Raw genomic sequence first — 14,117 nt, 5'->3', positions numbered from 1 at the left:
TATGTATAGCTGATTCACTTTGTTATAAAGCAGAAACTAACACACCATTGTAAAGCAATTATACTCCAATGAAGATGTTAAAATAATAATAATAATTTCTGTTCTTTGTTTCCACACTTTCTCAATATAAGTCTTTCCCCTGGTTCCTTTTGGCAGAACGCCCCTAACCACTTAAGGTTTGACACGGCTCAATTCAAAGAGATTGTACTCAGATAAACTCTTAAAATTTTTAATATGCCTCTATATTTTAACATCTGTGAAATAGCTTAAGTTTGAGAACTCTGGTAAGAGACCAAGATTCCTCACTACCATACCTTAACTAATTTTTTTTCTGCCCTTCAGAACTGGAATTTTTCTGCTCATATATATCCTATAGAACCATACTGCCACAGTGGATTGAAAGGTGGCTCCTAAAAAGATATATCCATGTCCCAGTACATGGACCTGGTCAATGTGACCTTATGTGAACAAAGAATATTTCCAGATGTGATTACATGAAGGATCTCTAGATGAAATCATCCTGGATTACCCAGGTAGGCCCTTAACCCAATGAAGAGTGTCATCATAGAGACAGAAGAAAAGACACAGACACACATAGAGGAGGAGGCCAAGTGACCACAGAGGCAGAAATTGGAGTGATGCAGCCAAAGCAGCCGAAGAATGCCTGGAGCCAGCAGAAGCTAGAAGAGCAATGAGAAATTCTCCCATAGGACATGCGGAGGGAATGAGGCTCTGCTGAACCTTGATTTTAGACTTCGGCCTTCAGAAGAAGGGTGAAGAGATCCCTGTTGTTTTAAACCACCCAATCTGTGGTAATTTGTTACAGCCTCTAAAAAACTAATACAGCAGTCCATTTCATGCCTGTGGATCTGATTATCAATTAACCATTGTTATAAATCCCTGCAGGAACAAACCTCTCTGCCCCTAGGGTTCTTATTATAACTGCCCACTTTTTTCTGATGCTTACGTTTCAGCCTGACTTCTAGCATTGGGTATTGCATTATTCCCATTAAACCAGGCTGTCAAATTCCACTGCAGCCACCACTGTCATCTCCAGCTTACAGGGAACAGTCACCATAGAGTTTTTCAAGGATGCCGGTAATCCACTTATGATCGCATTTTTTAATGTCTTGGTGAAGACCCTCTTGTGGAGTATAGACACCTTTAAGAGGCATCTGAGAAAGTTGCACATAACAGATCCACTCCAACAACCCATCTTCCTAATATTTTCCAGGGGGAGTTCTGGCATTTCAAGCTCACTGATATAGGTCACTTTTGAGTTTAGGCTCCAGTTAACACATATAGCAATTCTCAGGGCCTCAAGCCAACACATTAAATCTTGAATTCTAGGCAAGAACATCAATTTGGCTTTATATAATCTTTTGTTTTATCCTTTTTAGTCTAACACCCTTACAATAAATTCTTATAATATACTCCCCTGAATCTAAGTAAAAATTGACACACTCCTGAAACTCTTTCAGTATATAGGCTAACTCAAACCAGACCATACCTTGTTCTTCCTCACCAGTATCCTTACCTTAGCATGAGATCTAACCTGGGTGCACATCTAATTGACAAGACAACTCTACACACATTACAGTCAGGCTTCAGACTTAATCCTTAGCCACGTATTCCCTGTATATGCAGGAGATAATTTCTTTAGAGCTGTCTTAAGGGCTTTCTGAATTTCTGTCTGGGTCTGTATTGGACATTTAAGGCTTTCAATATATCCATTTCTTTATGTACTCTCTCTAGTGTAAGAATACCCATCTTATGCCACAATCTTTGTCATCAAACTGACTAATTGCCTTAGCCATTTCATCTCCCTAAGCTTATTGGCCATCCTGCACCCCGTTCCATGCCTCCACTGGTGAAGTTTTGAGTAATCATGATGCTACCACTGCATATTACCAGTGTCCCATTTCCTATATGGAGGGTACCCACATGCTCTTCAAACATGTAAGCAGCCCGAGCCTAGGATTACATCTTAAAGTCCGTTTGCTGGGACCACTCCTGGTACCAATTACTGCTTTGTTCATGGTCCCGCAGAACCTGTTGGCAGATTCAAACTGGCCTATTTGAGAAGTATTTAGTAAAAGGACTGTTTACAAAGGAGGTGACCTTGTTTAAGGAAATCAAAAAGAAAAAGTGAAGCACCTTAACCCAGCTACAAAAGAAAGCCATTATCACCCATAAGCTGAAGAAGTAAAAAGAAGGAATGAGCCCCAGAACTCAAAGAGAGTTGAAGAGAAGGAGGGGCGACCATCCAACCACAGCTGTGGTCTTAGGCAGATAAAAGCCGTCACTTGACAACAACAGACCAAAAGGCAGAAGGGAGAAGCCAGGGTAATAAATATCCCAACCTCTTTCTCTCAGACCTCAAATTTCCTGCTGATGCTTCCTATTGACCAAACCCAACCGAGGAATATTATGCACTCATTGATGCACTACATAAATATCAGCCTCCAAGGGCACAAAGAAGAGAAGAGAAGGGGGGAAGGTAGAACTGAAGAAGCACATGAAGAATATCTAGGAAAAACCATATGCTTTTATCTTTTAATACACTTTTTGGATTTGGTTTGCTAATATTTTGCAGTCAAAAGCTCTACCACTGAGCTATACCCCCTATTTGCTAATATTTTGTTTAGGATTTTTGCATGTATATTCACAGGGAAATTGGCCTATCATTTTCTTTCTTGTACTATCCTTGTCAAATTTTGATATCAAGGATATGCTGGCCTCATGAATTGGGGAGTATTCATTCTTTTTCTATTTATTAGAAGAAGAATATTTAGTTAGTAGAATCAGAATCTTTCATTCCTTCAGTGCTCAAAAGTGACACAAGATAATTTTATTTGCATTACATTGGACAAAGCATGCTACATAATCCTGCCTCACTTCAAGAGGATGGAGAATTGCAATCAATCACCCAGTGTTCCTGGAAAGAGAAGAGAAACAGCATTTTGGACCTCTTGACTCATTTCTTTTCTTTTTTTTTTTTTTTTCCCATTTCTAAGGTTATCTGTATCAAGAACTGTGACATATCTGAAATGCTGTCCTAATTGCAAGGTAACAAATTTGGTGCCACAAGTTCATAAATGATAGTAAAAGACATGAGACTCCTGGGTCAGAGATAAAGCACAATTTATTGTTCACAGAAACAGCAGCAGCCAGAATATCAGCATTTTGCCCTAAATCCCTCAGGGTGACACAAAGTCCAGATGACACATGCACACAGTGAGCTGCTTTATAGACTGGGAATGCTGGGCTTAGAGACTCTGAATCTTTTACAGGGAACAGTAAACACTATCTCTATCTTCCAAGACTGCTTGCTTTACAAACATCCTTGAAAAAAGGAGAACTAAGTACCTCTGCTCAAAAGATGTGCAGAAATGTTAAAAACCTATGGAGAATTGTTTCCCAACTGACTTTTTGTTTTAAGCCTACTTTCATACCCAATGTAGACATTAATTATTCATTTATATCGTGAATAATAATTTATCAAAATAAAGTAACTTGTTTTGCTCTTTTTCTTCTCAATTTCATCCTCGATATTAATATTGCCACCAACTATTTTGTTGTCTATTTGTATATGACTGATATAGTTTTACTATGTATCTTTAAATGTCATTTTATTGGGGGTACATATCTGGTACACAGCTTGTAGTTCACTCCTTTGATACCATCGAAGAATAACTATCCTTTACTAGAATTTTAACCCATTCAAATTTATGCACTGTGATATTTTTAATCTTGTTTTTCTCTTATATATACTTCCTACTAACCTAAAAAAACAAACAAACAAAACTCCTTTATTTCACAATAGTTCTCAAGTTTGCTGCTGTTCCCTTTTTCTCTCTAGAAATGTGGAGTTTATAATACCATTTTCATTCTGCTAGCAGTTGCATTTAAATTTTTAAACTAAATATTTGAATACCAACTTTCCTACCTATATATCCATTTACTCGTCTCCCCTCGAAAAGATTTGGAACACTTTTATCCCTCTGAACCCTCCTACAGCAGACATTTAGTGACAATATTCAGGGTATTTTGTTGTTGTTGATTCATATTTTTGTTTTTTGCAGTATAGATTTTTATTTGAAAATTTATTTTTGTTCATTGCATTGTTTCATAACCACACAAATGATGAGCATTTAGAAAGGATCTTGAAGTTGTAGAGTGCTCACTACCATCTCTCATATACAATATCATGCCCAGACCCTACCTCCATAGTTCTGAGGTCAGCTGGAGGACAGAATGAGTACACATAGATTGATGACATGCTTCCTGCCTAACAATGTCTTCCTGTTGTCTTCACCAAAAAAAATTTGCCTGAAAGTAAAATTCTTAGGTCATTTTTTCACCCTCAAAATTCAAAAGTCTTCAATAGAAATGTTCCTCCTTCACCTTCTGGCACTTAAGTGTTGCAGAAGAGAAATCTATGCTGTTGTTATTGACTTTTTTCCTTGTGGCTTTTCCTCTTCAACTTGAATGCTTATAGAATTTGTCCAACATTTCTGAAATCCAGAAATGTCATGAGGTTGTGTCTATGTGTATCTCTATATTAATTTTCCCAGTACTTGGTAGATCCTTTATACAGCTATGGATATATGCCTTTTTAGCTTAGGGAAATTAGCTTTAAATCTCTCTTTGCTAATTGTTTCTCCTTCTCTACTCCATTTTAGGCTTATGTTATTTCTAGTGTAGACAAAGCAAAGCTGTTAGACTTATCATTTTTGCTCATCTTCCTCTTTCTTTGACTTTTCCTCTGAATTCAAGGGGACTATCTTTTTTTTCTTTTTTTTTTTTTTTTGACGGCACCATGTGGCATGCAGGATCTTAGTTCCTCGACCAGGGGTCAAACTCATGCCCCCTGCATTGGGAATGCAGAGTCTTAACCACTGACTGGACTGCCAGGGAAATCTCTAGGGGACTATCTTGAGCTAATCCACCCAATCCCTGTATTAGCTTTAGCTTTCAAGTACCAAACCTGCTCTTCATTGCCATTAGTGTGTTGTTTATTCTAATTCAGCAATTGTTTATTTTTTTGTATTTATTTACTTATTTATTGTAATGATTTATGTAATAGCATTTTTTCCCAGTATTTTTTTCCAAAAGATGAAAAATGCTATCAAATGTCCTTAATATAGTTGAGATATGTTAAATGAATATTTGTTCTCATTCTTCAAAAGGATCCCTTTTTTGATTTTTGAATCTTTACGTATATGGTGACTATCTTTGGTCAGCTTGTTTTTGCAATATTGGGATATAAAACTTTGTTCTGTTCTACTGTTCAGGCCTCTATCCATATAATATAGTCCTCCTAAAGGAGAAAGAAGGAAACACCTTCTACAGTTTCATTTGTTAGTGGGCCAGGGGAGGTGTGCTCATCAGGTCATAAACTAGAGAAATGCAGGTCCTTCTAAGGCAGGGGAGTTTAACTTCTTAACTGGCTGTTGTCCAGTACCCTGGTGCCAGGATTCTACCAGGCAGCAACCGGACTTTTTCCCTGCTGGCTGCTCTCTAGCCTGACACCATCTCTAGCCCCTTCTGCTGTGGATTTTTGGAGACCTGTGTAAAATGAGAGCTGTAGTTCCAATGGGATGGAAAAGAGTTACCCAGAAGAGTTGACCTTATTAAGCAAAGTCTCTCTGTTGTTGAGCCTGTTTTTTTTTTTTTTTTGCTCTTTGTGGTTATTTTTCCCAGCCCTAAGTTAAGGTGCTGCCCCTTTTCATGTATGATTCAATAGCTCTGGTTGCCTGCCCTCGCTCTGCCCCCCACCAGTTGTACTCCACAAGTCTTCCATTACTATAAGCAAGTGCTTTACTCCTAGGGCAATAGAGGAACTCTCAAAGTCCTCTATTGGCCCCTATCTGACTATTGCCCCCCCACACCCCCACTGCCCCAGCCCTTCCTGCTGCCTCCTCGGCTCTTCCTACTCTGACCTGGGGGTTTCTCCTGAACTGTCTTGTGAAAATCCGGTTATTTCCATTCCAGTGTAAACCCACTTTTGTCTGTGTTAAATTTTTACCTGTTTATTAGTGATCAGAATGGTCCCCAATCTAATCCTATCTGTAATTTACTGTTTAGAAAGTTCCCAGAACATCTGAATTGTCTATGAAAACTTGAAAATAACAACAGCTTTATAGTGCTTCCATTTTCAATGTTTAGTTCCTTAAAAACAATAATCATGTGCCATGCTTTTGCTAAGTAAAAAGACTCTGGCTATCCTAGAAAATATGTTGCTAAAATGTTGGTAAATATTTATGTAGAATAAATATTAATATTTAGATTGAATTCCTTGACTCCTTGATCACTAAACTTGAGATAACAGCCTCATTAATTACTGATTGAAATTAAGAGAATTCTCTCTCTCTCTCTATATATATATATATAATATACACATACACACATATATATACTTATATATAAGTATAATATACACAAATATATATAATTACGTTGTGTGTGTATGAAATATTGCTACTTGAATTACAGCTCCTCACTTTCATTTTTAATTCTTCTCTCTAGCTGGATGTCTTCTCTTTAGCCAGCCAAATCCACTCTCCCACTTGTCTCCTCTGATCTTTGCCCTGAAGCTATATGAATGATGTCCACAGACTTCTATTTTTTCTGTTTTCCTTTTGGGTTCTTCCAATGGGAAACCCAAGCAAGAGACTGGAGGAAGAGAGAAGTGTGAGGTCAGAATATTTATTTCTCTAGCTCATGAGATCACCTAGGGCCCTGAGAGTTGCTCACTGATCTTCTCAGTTATCTCCTTTACACTCTCCTTCTGGGTTCCCAGACCGTTCCCTCCCCAGATCCATTTGAGATTAGGGTAGACACAGCTTATCTGATAGCAACCCGACATTCCTACACTATTCCCTTAGTTTTCCTACACACTGCTCATGCTTTATAAGAAGTCCCTTTGTAAATAAACTCTCCTTGAGTTATCTTATTTTGAACCTATTTCCTGTTAAGATTGACTCATATACCGTTGTTCATCATTGTATGTCCCTGACATGCATGTGGTCAAGGTTATTCCTTTGGTTTATTAGGGAAAGGAATTGTTATAGTTTACTTGACCTTTTTTATTGTTCTTACAGAGTTTCGTCATTGAATAGAATATAATAGAATAAAATATAAAATAAATATATTTTATATTTTATATTATATTTTATATTATATAAAATAAATATAAAATAAAATATAGTTCCACTGTTCCACTGTTCACCCTGTTTTCCAGTATGGAATGAACTTTTTTGTTTGTTTATAGTTTGTTTTTTCATTGAAATTTTGAGAAGAATGGAAGATGAAAGTAGAAGATAAAATGTGAAGATTCAAATCCCTATATTAAAACATAGCATCTTTTATCCTATATGTAAAGATTTTCTTGAAAGAGAATTCTATAATGTTTCCTCTCATCCGTATACTGACTATTCTCCTGTAACTACATATTTTTCTAAAATAAATTTTTTGAGTTGAAAGTTAAGCCTAGCTTTTGTTTGTCTGTTTATTTTAACTATAATATAATGTAATTGAAATTTTTAAAAGTTTTAATGTGAAAATAAGTAAAAATAAAATGTTCTCTTTAAAATAATAATTTCAGTAACAAAATTATATTTAAATTTAACACTAACAATAAAGCATTTGTATAGGGATGTTTCCTCTTCATACAACTTATGACACTATGAAAAACAATTAAAATCAATAAAAGATAAAATTCTACTTCTGTATTGTGTGACCTCTGTATTACTCTATTAGCAGTGGACAAAAATGCTGATCATCAAACAAATAGTCCTGGATCTTTTAAGGACTAGGCCTGTGGATATCTATAATCTTAGATGTTGGTTCTGATTGATGTTTCTTTCTGATCTCATCTACTTCACCATCACCAAGTAAAAATGAAGCCAGCACTGGAATTTGTGAAAAATAGTTCTTAGCCAGGAAATGTTTGTGTTTGATCTTGTGAATAAACAAGGGTTCATATCCCTGAAAAGAAAAGAAAATCAAATTCTATTAAATGTCACAAATATATTTTGCCAAGTAAAAACACTTTTATGCTTCAGTGCCTTTACTTCTCAGTTCTTTCAGCCCAGAAAACATTTATTCTCACTTTGTCCATCATCTTTCAGAGCTCAGCATTTATGACGCTTTAACTTGGAAGCCTTTCTTGATTCTCCCTCTGACCTCTCTAAGTCTAAACTAACCCCTCCTTCTTCCATACTTGCAAGCATTTTCATGTATTTTAATTGTAATATTTAGTTCATTCTGCCTTGAATTTCACTATTTACTTGCGAGTCTCTTCCATGATAATAAGGAAGACCCCTTACTGGGTCTTTTTAAAAAAAATATTTATTTATTTATTTTGGCTGTGCTGGGTCTTAGTTGCAGCACTAGTTCCCTGAGCAGGGATCGAACCCAGGCCCCCTCCAGTGGGAGTGTGGAGTCTGACCCACTGGACCACTAGGGAAGTCCCTCAAACTGGGTCTTTTTCATACATGTGTGTCTTGCAACCATAAGGTAAAGAGTCAATCAATATTTTTGTGTGAATGCTCTTGTCACCTTAGTTCTCTTTAAATCTATTTCAATACTGATACAATTACCCACCTGAATTTTTTTTTCTAAAACTAGTCCTTCCCTCTATATCTCCAGAGTTCAAAATAAAGATCACAATGGTGCTGTGACAATGTAAGCTTCTCTTTAGTCACCCTTTTTACTACCTTAGATATGAGTCCCTGCACTGTTTCTCTTCTGTTTCTCTTCTCTGTCTTCTAAATAGAAAATAACTTTCCTGCCTTTATCAAATCTTTGTGCCTTTCCATTTTTATTTGTTCATAATTAATTTTTAGGCTTCTTGTCTCTCCACAGCTATAGCAGCACTTTGAACTTTCTCTGTTATGTAGCTTTGCCACATTATAAGACAATCTGTTTTCTAATGAGAGGGGCACACTGCAAGTTGCCAACCCAATATTCATTCTCTCTTGCATTCATATTTAGAGGCCTGACTCTATATAGGGGCCTTATTTTGTATTTTGTGATGTGCTCAGCTTTCTTAGGCTTTATTATAGCTAGGGGTGGCCATATGACAAGTTTCTGACATATATATGTGTGTATATATATATATATATATATATACATATGTGTGTATGTGTATATATATACACACATATATATGGCAGAAATATATATATTTATATATACACACATGCATATATGTACATTTTTTAAAAAGAAGTCATTGGATAAAGCTTACAGGGAAGCTTTTTAGTAGTGGCAAGACTCACCTGTCAAGTACCTTTAGGCTTTTGCCATATCTAGGAGGTGGATATAATGCAGAAGATGAAGTAGCTATCTGTCTCTTAAGAGTACACAATCATTAGGATTAAAGCCAAAGGTTAAATATGGCTGAGGAAGAAGTTAGAAGGCCTGGGTTTCTGAGAGCATTGTGGAGCTACCATACAAGTCCCCAGATGCCAAACTCTAGATTCCTATTATATAAGACAACTAACCTCATATTTGATTAAGTCATTATATGGCTTAGTCTGTTATTTGCAGCTAAACTCAAATGCAACTGAAACAATGAAGTATTGTATCCATTACATTTCCTTGCTTTTCCTCAAGCACTTATCACAATATCTGGCATACTGAAAAGCAAATTCTGGTTGAATTAATAAATACCGTCTATTCTCTTTATTAATCTTTTTTGCTTTTTGGTTTTTTTGGCTGCGTTGAGTCTTTGTTGCTGCGTGCGGGCTTTCTCTAGTTGTGGCGAGCGGGGGTTGCTCTTCATTGCAGTGCGTGGGCTTCTCATTGCGGTGGCTTCTCTTGTTGTGGAGAATGGGTTCTAGGTGTGCAGGCTTCAGTAGTTGTGGCATGTGGGCTCAGTAATTGTGGCTTGCAGGCTCTAGAGCACAGGCTCAGTAGTTGTGGCACACAGGCTTAGTTACTCTGCGGCATGTGGGATCTTCCCAGACCAGGGCTTGAACCTGTGTCCCCTACACTGGCAGGCGGATTCTTAACCACTGAGCCACCAGGGAAGCCCCTCTTTATTAATCTTAATTGACTCTTCGTTTCAACCAAATCACAAATACTACCTGTACCTCCTCCTAAAATTTGTTTTCTGAAAGGTTAGATATCTCCTTATGAAAGATCCTTCCATAGTGTCAAGTCAAGATAAAGAAAGCCCTGGAGAAAAGGAGCCAAAGGATGTGGCATTCTTAAAGAAAGCATTATGTAGAAATATCCTGGGCTTATTTTAAAGTTTCCTCTCTATGGTATATATGTATATATACACAATGGAATATTATTCAGCCATAAAAAAAGAATGAAATTCCACCATTAGCAACAACACAGATGACCTAGAGAGTATTATACTTAGGGAAATAAGTCAGAGAGAGAAAGACGAAAACTCTATATTATCACTTACATGTACAATCTAAAAAATAAAACAAACGTATATAACAAACTAGAAACAGAGTCACAGATACAGAGAAAAAACTAGTGGCTGCCAGTGGGGAAAAGGAAGGCGGTGGGGCAAGATAGGAGTATGGATTAAGAGGCACAAACTACTATGTAAAAATAAATAAGCAACAAGAATATATTGTACTGCACAGGCAAATATGGCCATTGTTTTATAATAACTTTAAATAGAGTATAATCTATACAAATATTGAATCACTGTGCTGTATGCCTGAAACTAATATAATATTATAAATCAGCTATACTTCAATTTTTAAAAAAAAGTTTCCTCTCTACAGACAAATTCACCAGGTCAAAATACTCACTTAGCCTTATTCCAACACTTCTTAGCCCATATTTCATTCAAGAAATACTAACACATTTCTGTTATACAACATTAAACAAAACATGTAGAGAACTTTATACCTTTTCAAAGTGCATAAAGGCAAAAAGTAATCATTAAAGATGAGAATAGCACATTATGGTACATACAATAAAAGGAACAATAAGTAACTCTTAAAGAATAATATAATATGGAAAAATATCCAATATCCATTATCCCCATTTTATAGATGAGAAAACTAGGGCATTGAGACATTAACAAACTTGCCCAACTTCTCCCAGCTCATAAGTGATAGAGCCAGAATTCAAAGCTCTAATCTACTCTAATCCTTTGTACCAATTTCATGTTTTTCACTAACTTTTATAAAATTTTGCGAAGCAAAGAAGGCAGGTCTTAATGTCCTGCAGATCGTTAGTGACAGAAATGGGGAAATACTGGGTCAGGTGTTTTGACTTTAAATCCACTATTGTCCTACTCTGGCCATTGCACACACCAGGAGAAACTGATCTGCCTCCTATACAGTTCAAAGAACAGAAGTCTTTTTCCATGCTTTTCCTACAATTTGTATCATGATTTCAGGAGTCAAGATTATTTTAATTTTTGAGTATTTTTTTTACTCAATGAGATAGCAAACACCTCTGTGCATTTAGGAAATTCAGAAATTACCATAAGACATAAACTATTCTTTAACTAGGCTGAATATTAACACTTAAAAGATTACACCAGCCCAAAACCATAAAAAGGCAAATTTTTTAGTTTGTCTGAAATGACAATTATATTTGAAGTCATTTCTTTATTTACACTAGGGTTGCTTGGCATAAATGGAGCTCTATTTACAGACATTCAAAAGATCCTGAAATTAGAAATGCATGTGAATAGAACATTTAATTTGATACTGCAGTAATTTGATTAAATACACAAAGGGAGTTGTGTGCATTAATTGAAGAAGCAGTGGAATATCAGCTTTGGGAATGAACTTCAATCCCACTATGGGTCCTATATGAAACACTATTGCTAGTATTGGCTAGGCCTTCAGTGATTAAATATTTATGAGGCAGCTTAGTTTACTAAATATAATATTTAACATAGCTTCAGTTTCTTGTTACCCTTTCCTTCAGTCCCTAGAGTAAAATTTTTCTTAGCCTGACTTCTAATGGAAAATTATTCAAAAAAGTTAAAAATTTTACTAGTTTCTCCTCTTTACTCCTTCCCCCTCCCTAATAAAACACAGGCAGGAAATAGCACGATTCAAAATGACTATTATATTTGAAGTCATTTCTTTATTTTCCCTTAGCTGACATCTTGCATGGAATTAAAGTACAGCAGTTTAATCAGTAGAAGGCAGAGAATCAATATCAGCTGTTGGGATCATAGGCTTGCTTAGTATAAATGGAGCTTTCTGGGAACTCATCAGGGACCCCTCAATTCTGTTCATCAAAATGTTTTACAGATTGCATCTTATAAATTACTGGAATTAAATGGTATTTAATTTTTACAGTGCTTTCCCCACTCCTAGTTAGTTGGAAGCAAATGAAAAATGAAGCCTCAGAACTATACTCCATCAGTATGATTGTCATTTAGGGCACAAAATTATGAACAGAATTTATTTGAGAATCTACTGTGCTTTTAGGCAGACTTGTGATGATTAATCAAAGGACAGACTCTAGGTTTCAAAATACCTATCTGGTGATAATATTCATTTATTCATTCAACAAATACTTATTAATTCCCTAGTCTGTGACACTGTTGTAGGTATTAGAGATATAGACACAAATAAACTAAACAATATCCCTGTTCTTATGGAATTTACTGTGGAACTAATGTGCTTGAACTTGCTATTATTAGGAGGGTCTGGTTTCATGTTAGGTACTTGAAAGACTTTCAGATGTCTTATCTTTACCTTTTATGTGTCTTAGCTTCCTTTCAATTTTAATCTCTGCCATACATACCAGCCATGTATTTTGTTACTGTTATCCATGGGTTCCCTGTTTCTTAATCCAATGGCAGTATTTAACTTATGCATGGAATGTAGTAAAAGGCAGTCAAGTTACCTCTAATAATTCCAATGACCAAATTAAGGTCCTAAATAAAGTTTGACCTCCTTACCTCTTCAACACTCTTTAGCTTGAGATGAGTAGTGCCTTCATCTTTGGTAAGAAGAATGCAGTTCCAGGGCGACCACTCCAAGGACTTATCCCACCTGACCATGACCAGATCATTGAGATCGTTCCAGGCACTGAGCACTGACTGGGATGCCCAGATGTTCTCAGTCAGGTACTGAATATCCTGTAGCTGCATGTCAAAACATTTGTGAAAATCAATGTTTTCTTCTAAACATAAAATTTTAAATTATTCTATTACTTGAGAAAACAAATTATACTCAGTATATTTTTTAAAGGAAAACATTAGTCATGAGATTTTCTGCCCACATAGCTTATTTCTCATCAAATCTCTGCTCATTCTGCCCAAACCATAATATGTTACCAATCTCACAGTCATGACTGCATCTTTAACCCAGAGTAAGCTGTATATATTTCTTCCAATATGCTAATTTTACCTTACATTTATATGGTATTAAGTACTTTTCAAAATTCATTAGTAACTATCATCTTATCCTCAGGGTTACTGCAGATCATTTTATTCCCATTTTACAAATGAGGAAATTAAGATTTAATAAAGAATAAGCAATTCACTTAGTGTTATTAAAAACTTCATTGTTTTAATGAAAAAAGAGGGAAAAGGGAAGAAATGAAATAACTGTTTTAAAACTTTAAAAAAAAATTTTAAACCATATTAGCTAAAGCTCTTGAAATGACTTTTTGTCACAAGGTCTGCATATATAAACTCAGAATTGCCAGAGAGGCAAGCTTCACAAAGAATAAACATAGGAAGAAGAACCATTATTTTAATAGGTTTGGATGGGAAAGCAGAAATCTTTTCTGTAAAATCAATGGACAAATTTCATCCATGATTGGCAACATTTACTGATCATACCTGCATCAGGAAAGCAATTTTAGAATCATCTTCATAATCAGCTTCTGAATAGTAAAGTCGTTGAAGTAAACATTTGTACTTCAAACATGATTCTCGTTTTTGAGTCTCATTGTCAAGGTTAATGCAGTGACGACAGCGGTAAATGTGGTGTGAGGTGGATGATACAGCAAACTCTGTAGAAGGCAAATACAGCTGGCAACTGAGGCAAAAGTAAATCTTCTTATAAAACTTCAGTGGGTCTTGAGGGACCTAAATGAAAGGAAAGAAGGAAGGAAGGAAGGAAGGAAGGAAGGAAGGAAGGAAGGAAGGAAGAAAGAAA

The 14,117-nt window shown here is 35.9% G+C and overlaps 1 protein-coding gene across 1 annotated transcript in view; it reads right to left on the bottom strand.

Moving 5' to 3' along the window:
• Window positions 1-7,698: 7,698 nt before the first annotated feature.
• The window catches only part of IQUB (IQ motif and ubiquitin domain containing), a 61,077-nt gene continuing 54,658 nt past the window's right edge, over window positions 7,699-14,117 (bottom strand). The window contains exons 11-13 of the mRNA XM_024129850.3: window positions 13,799-14,047; window positions 12,911-13,096; window positions 7,699-7,992 (exon numbers count right to left, since the gene is read on the bottom strand). Of these exons, the coding sequence (XP_023985618.1) occupies window positions 7,810-7,992; window positions 12,911-13,096; window positions 13,799-14,047 (618 nt within the window). The 3' untranslated portion in view covers window positions 7,699-7,809. The remainder of the gene's footprint in view (window positions 7,993-12,910; window positions 13,097-13,798; window positions 14,048-14,117) is intronic.

The sequence above is a fragment of the Physeter macrocephalus genome, chromosome 5 (genome assembly GCF_002837175.3).
Source record: "Physeter macrocephalus isolate SW-GA chromosome 5, ASM283717v5, whole genome shotgun sequence".
In the NCBI taxonomy this organism is placed as follows: domain Eukaryota; kingdom Metazoa; phylum Chordata; class Mammalia; order Artiodactyla; family Physeteridae; genus Physeter; species Physeter macrocephalus.
This window is presented reverse-complemented; position numbering and strand designations above follow the sequence as displayed.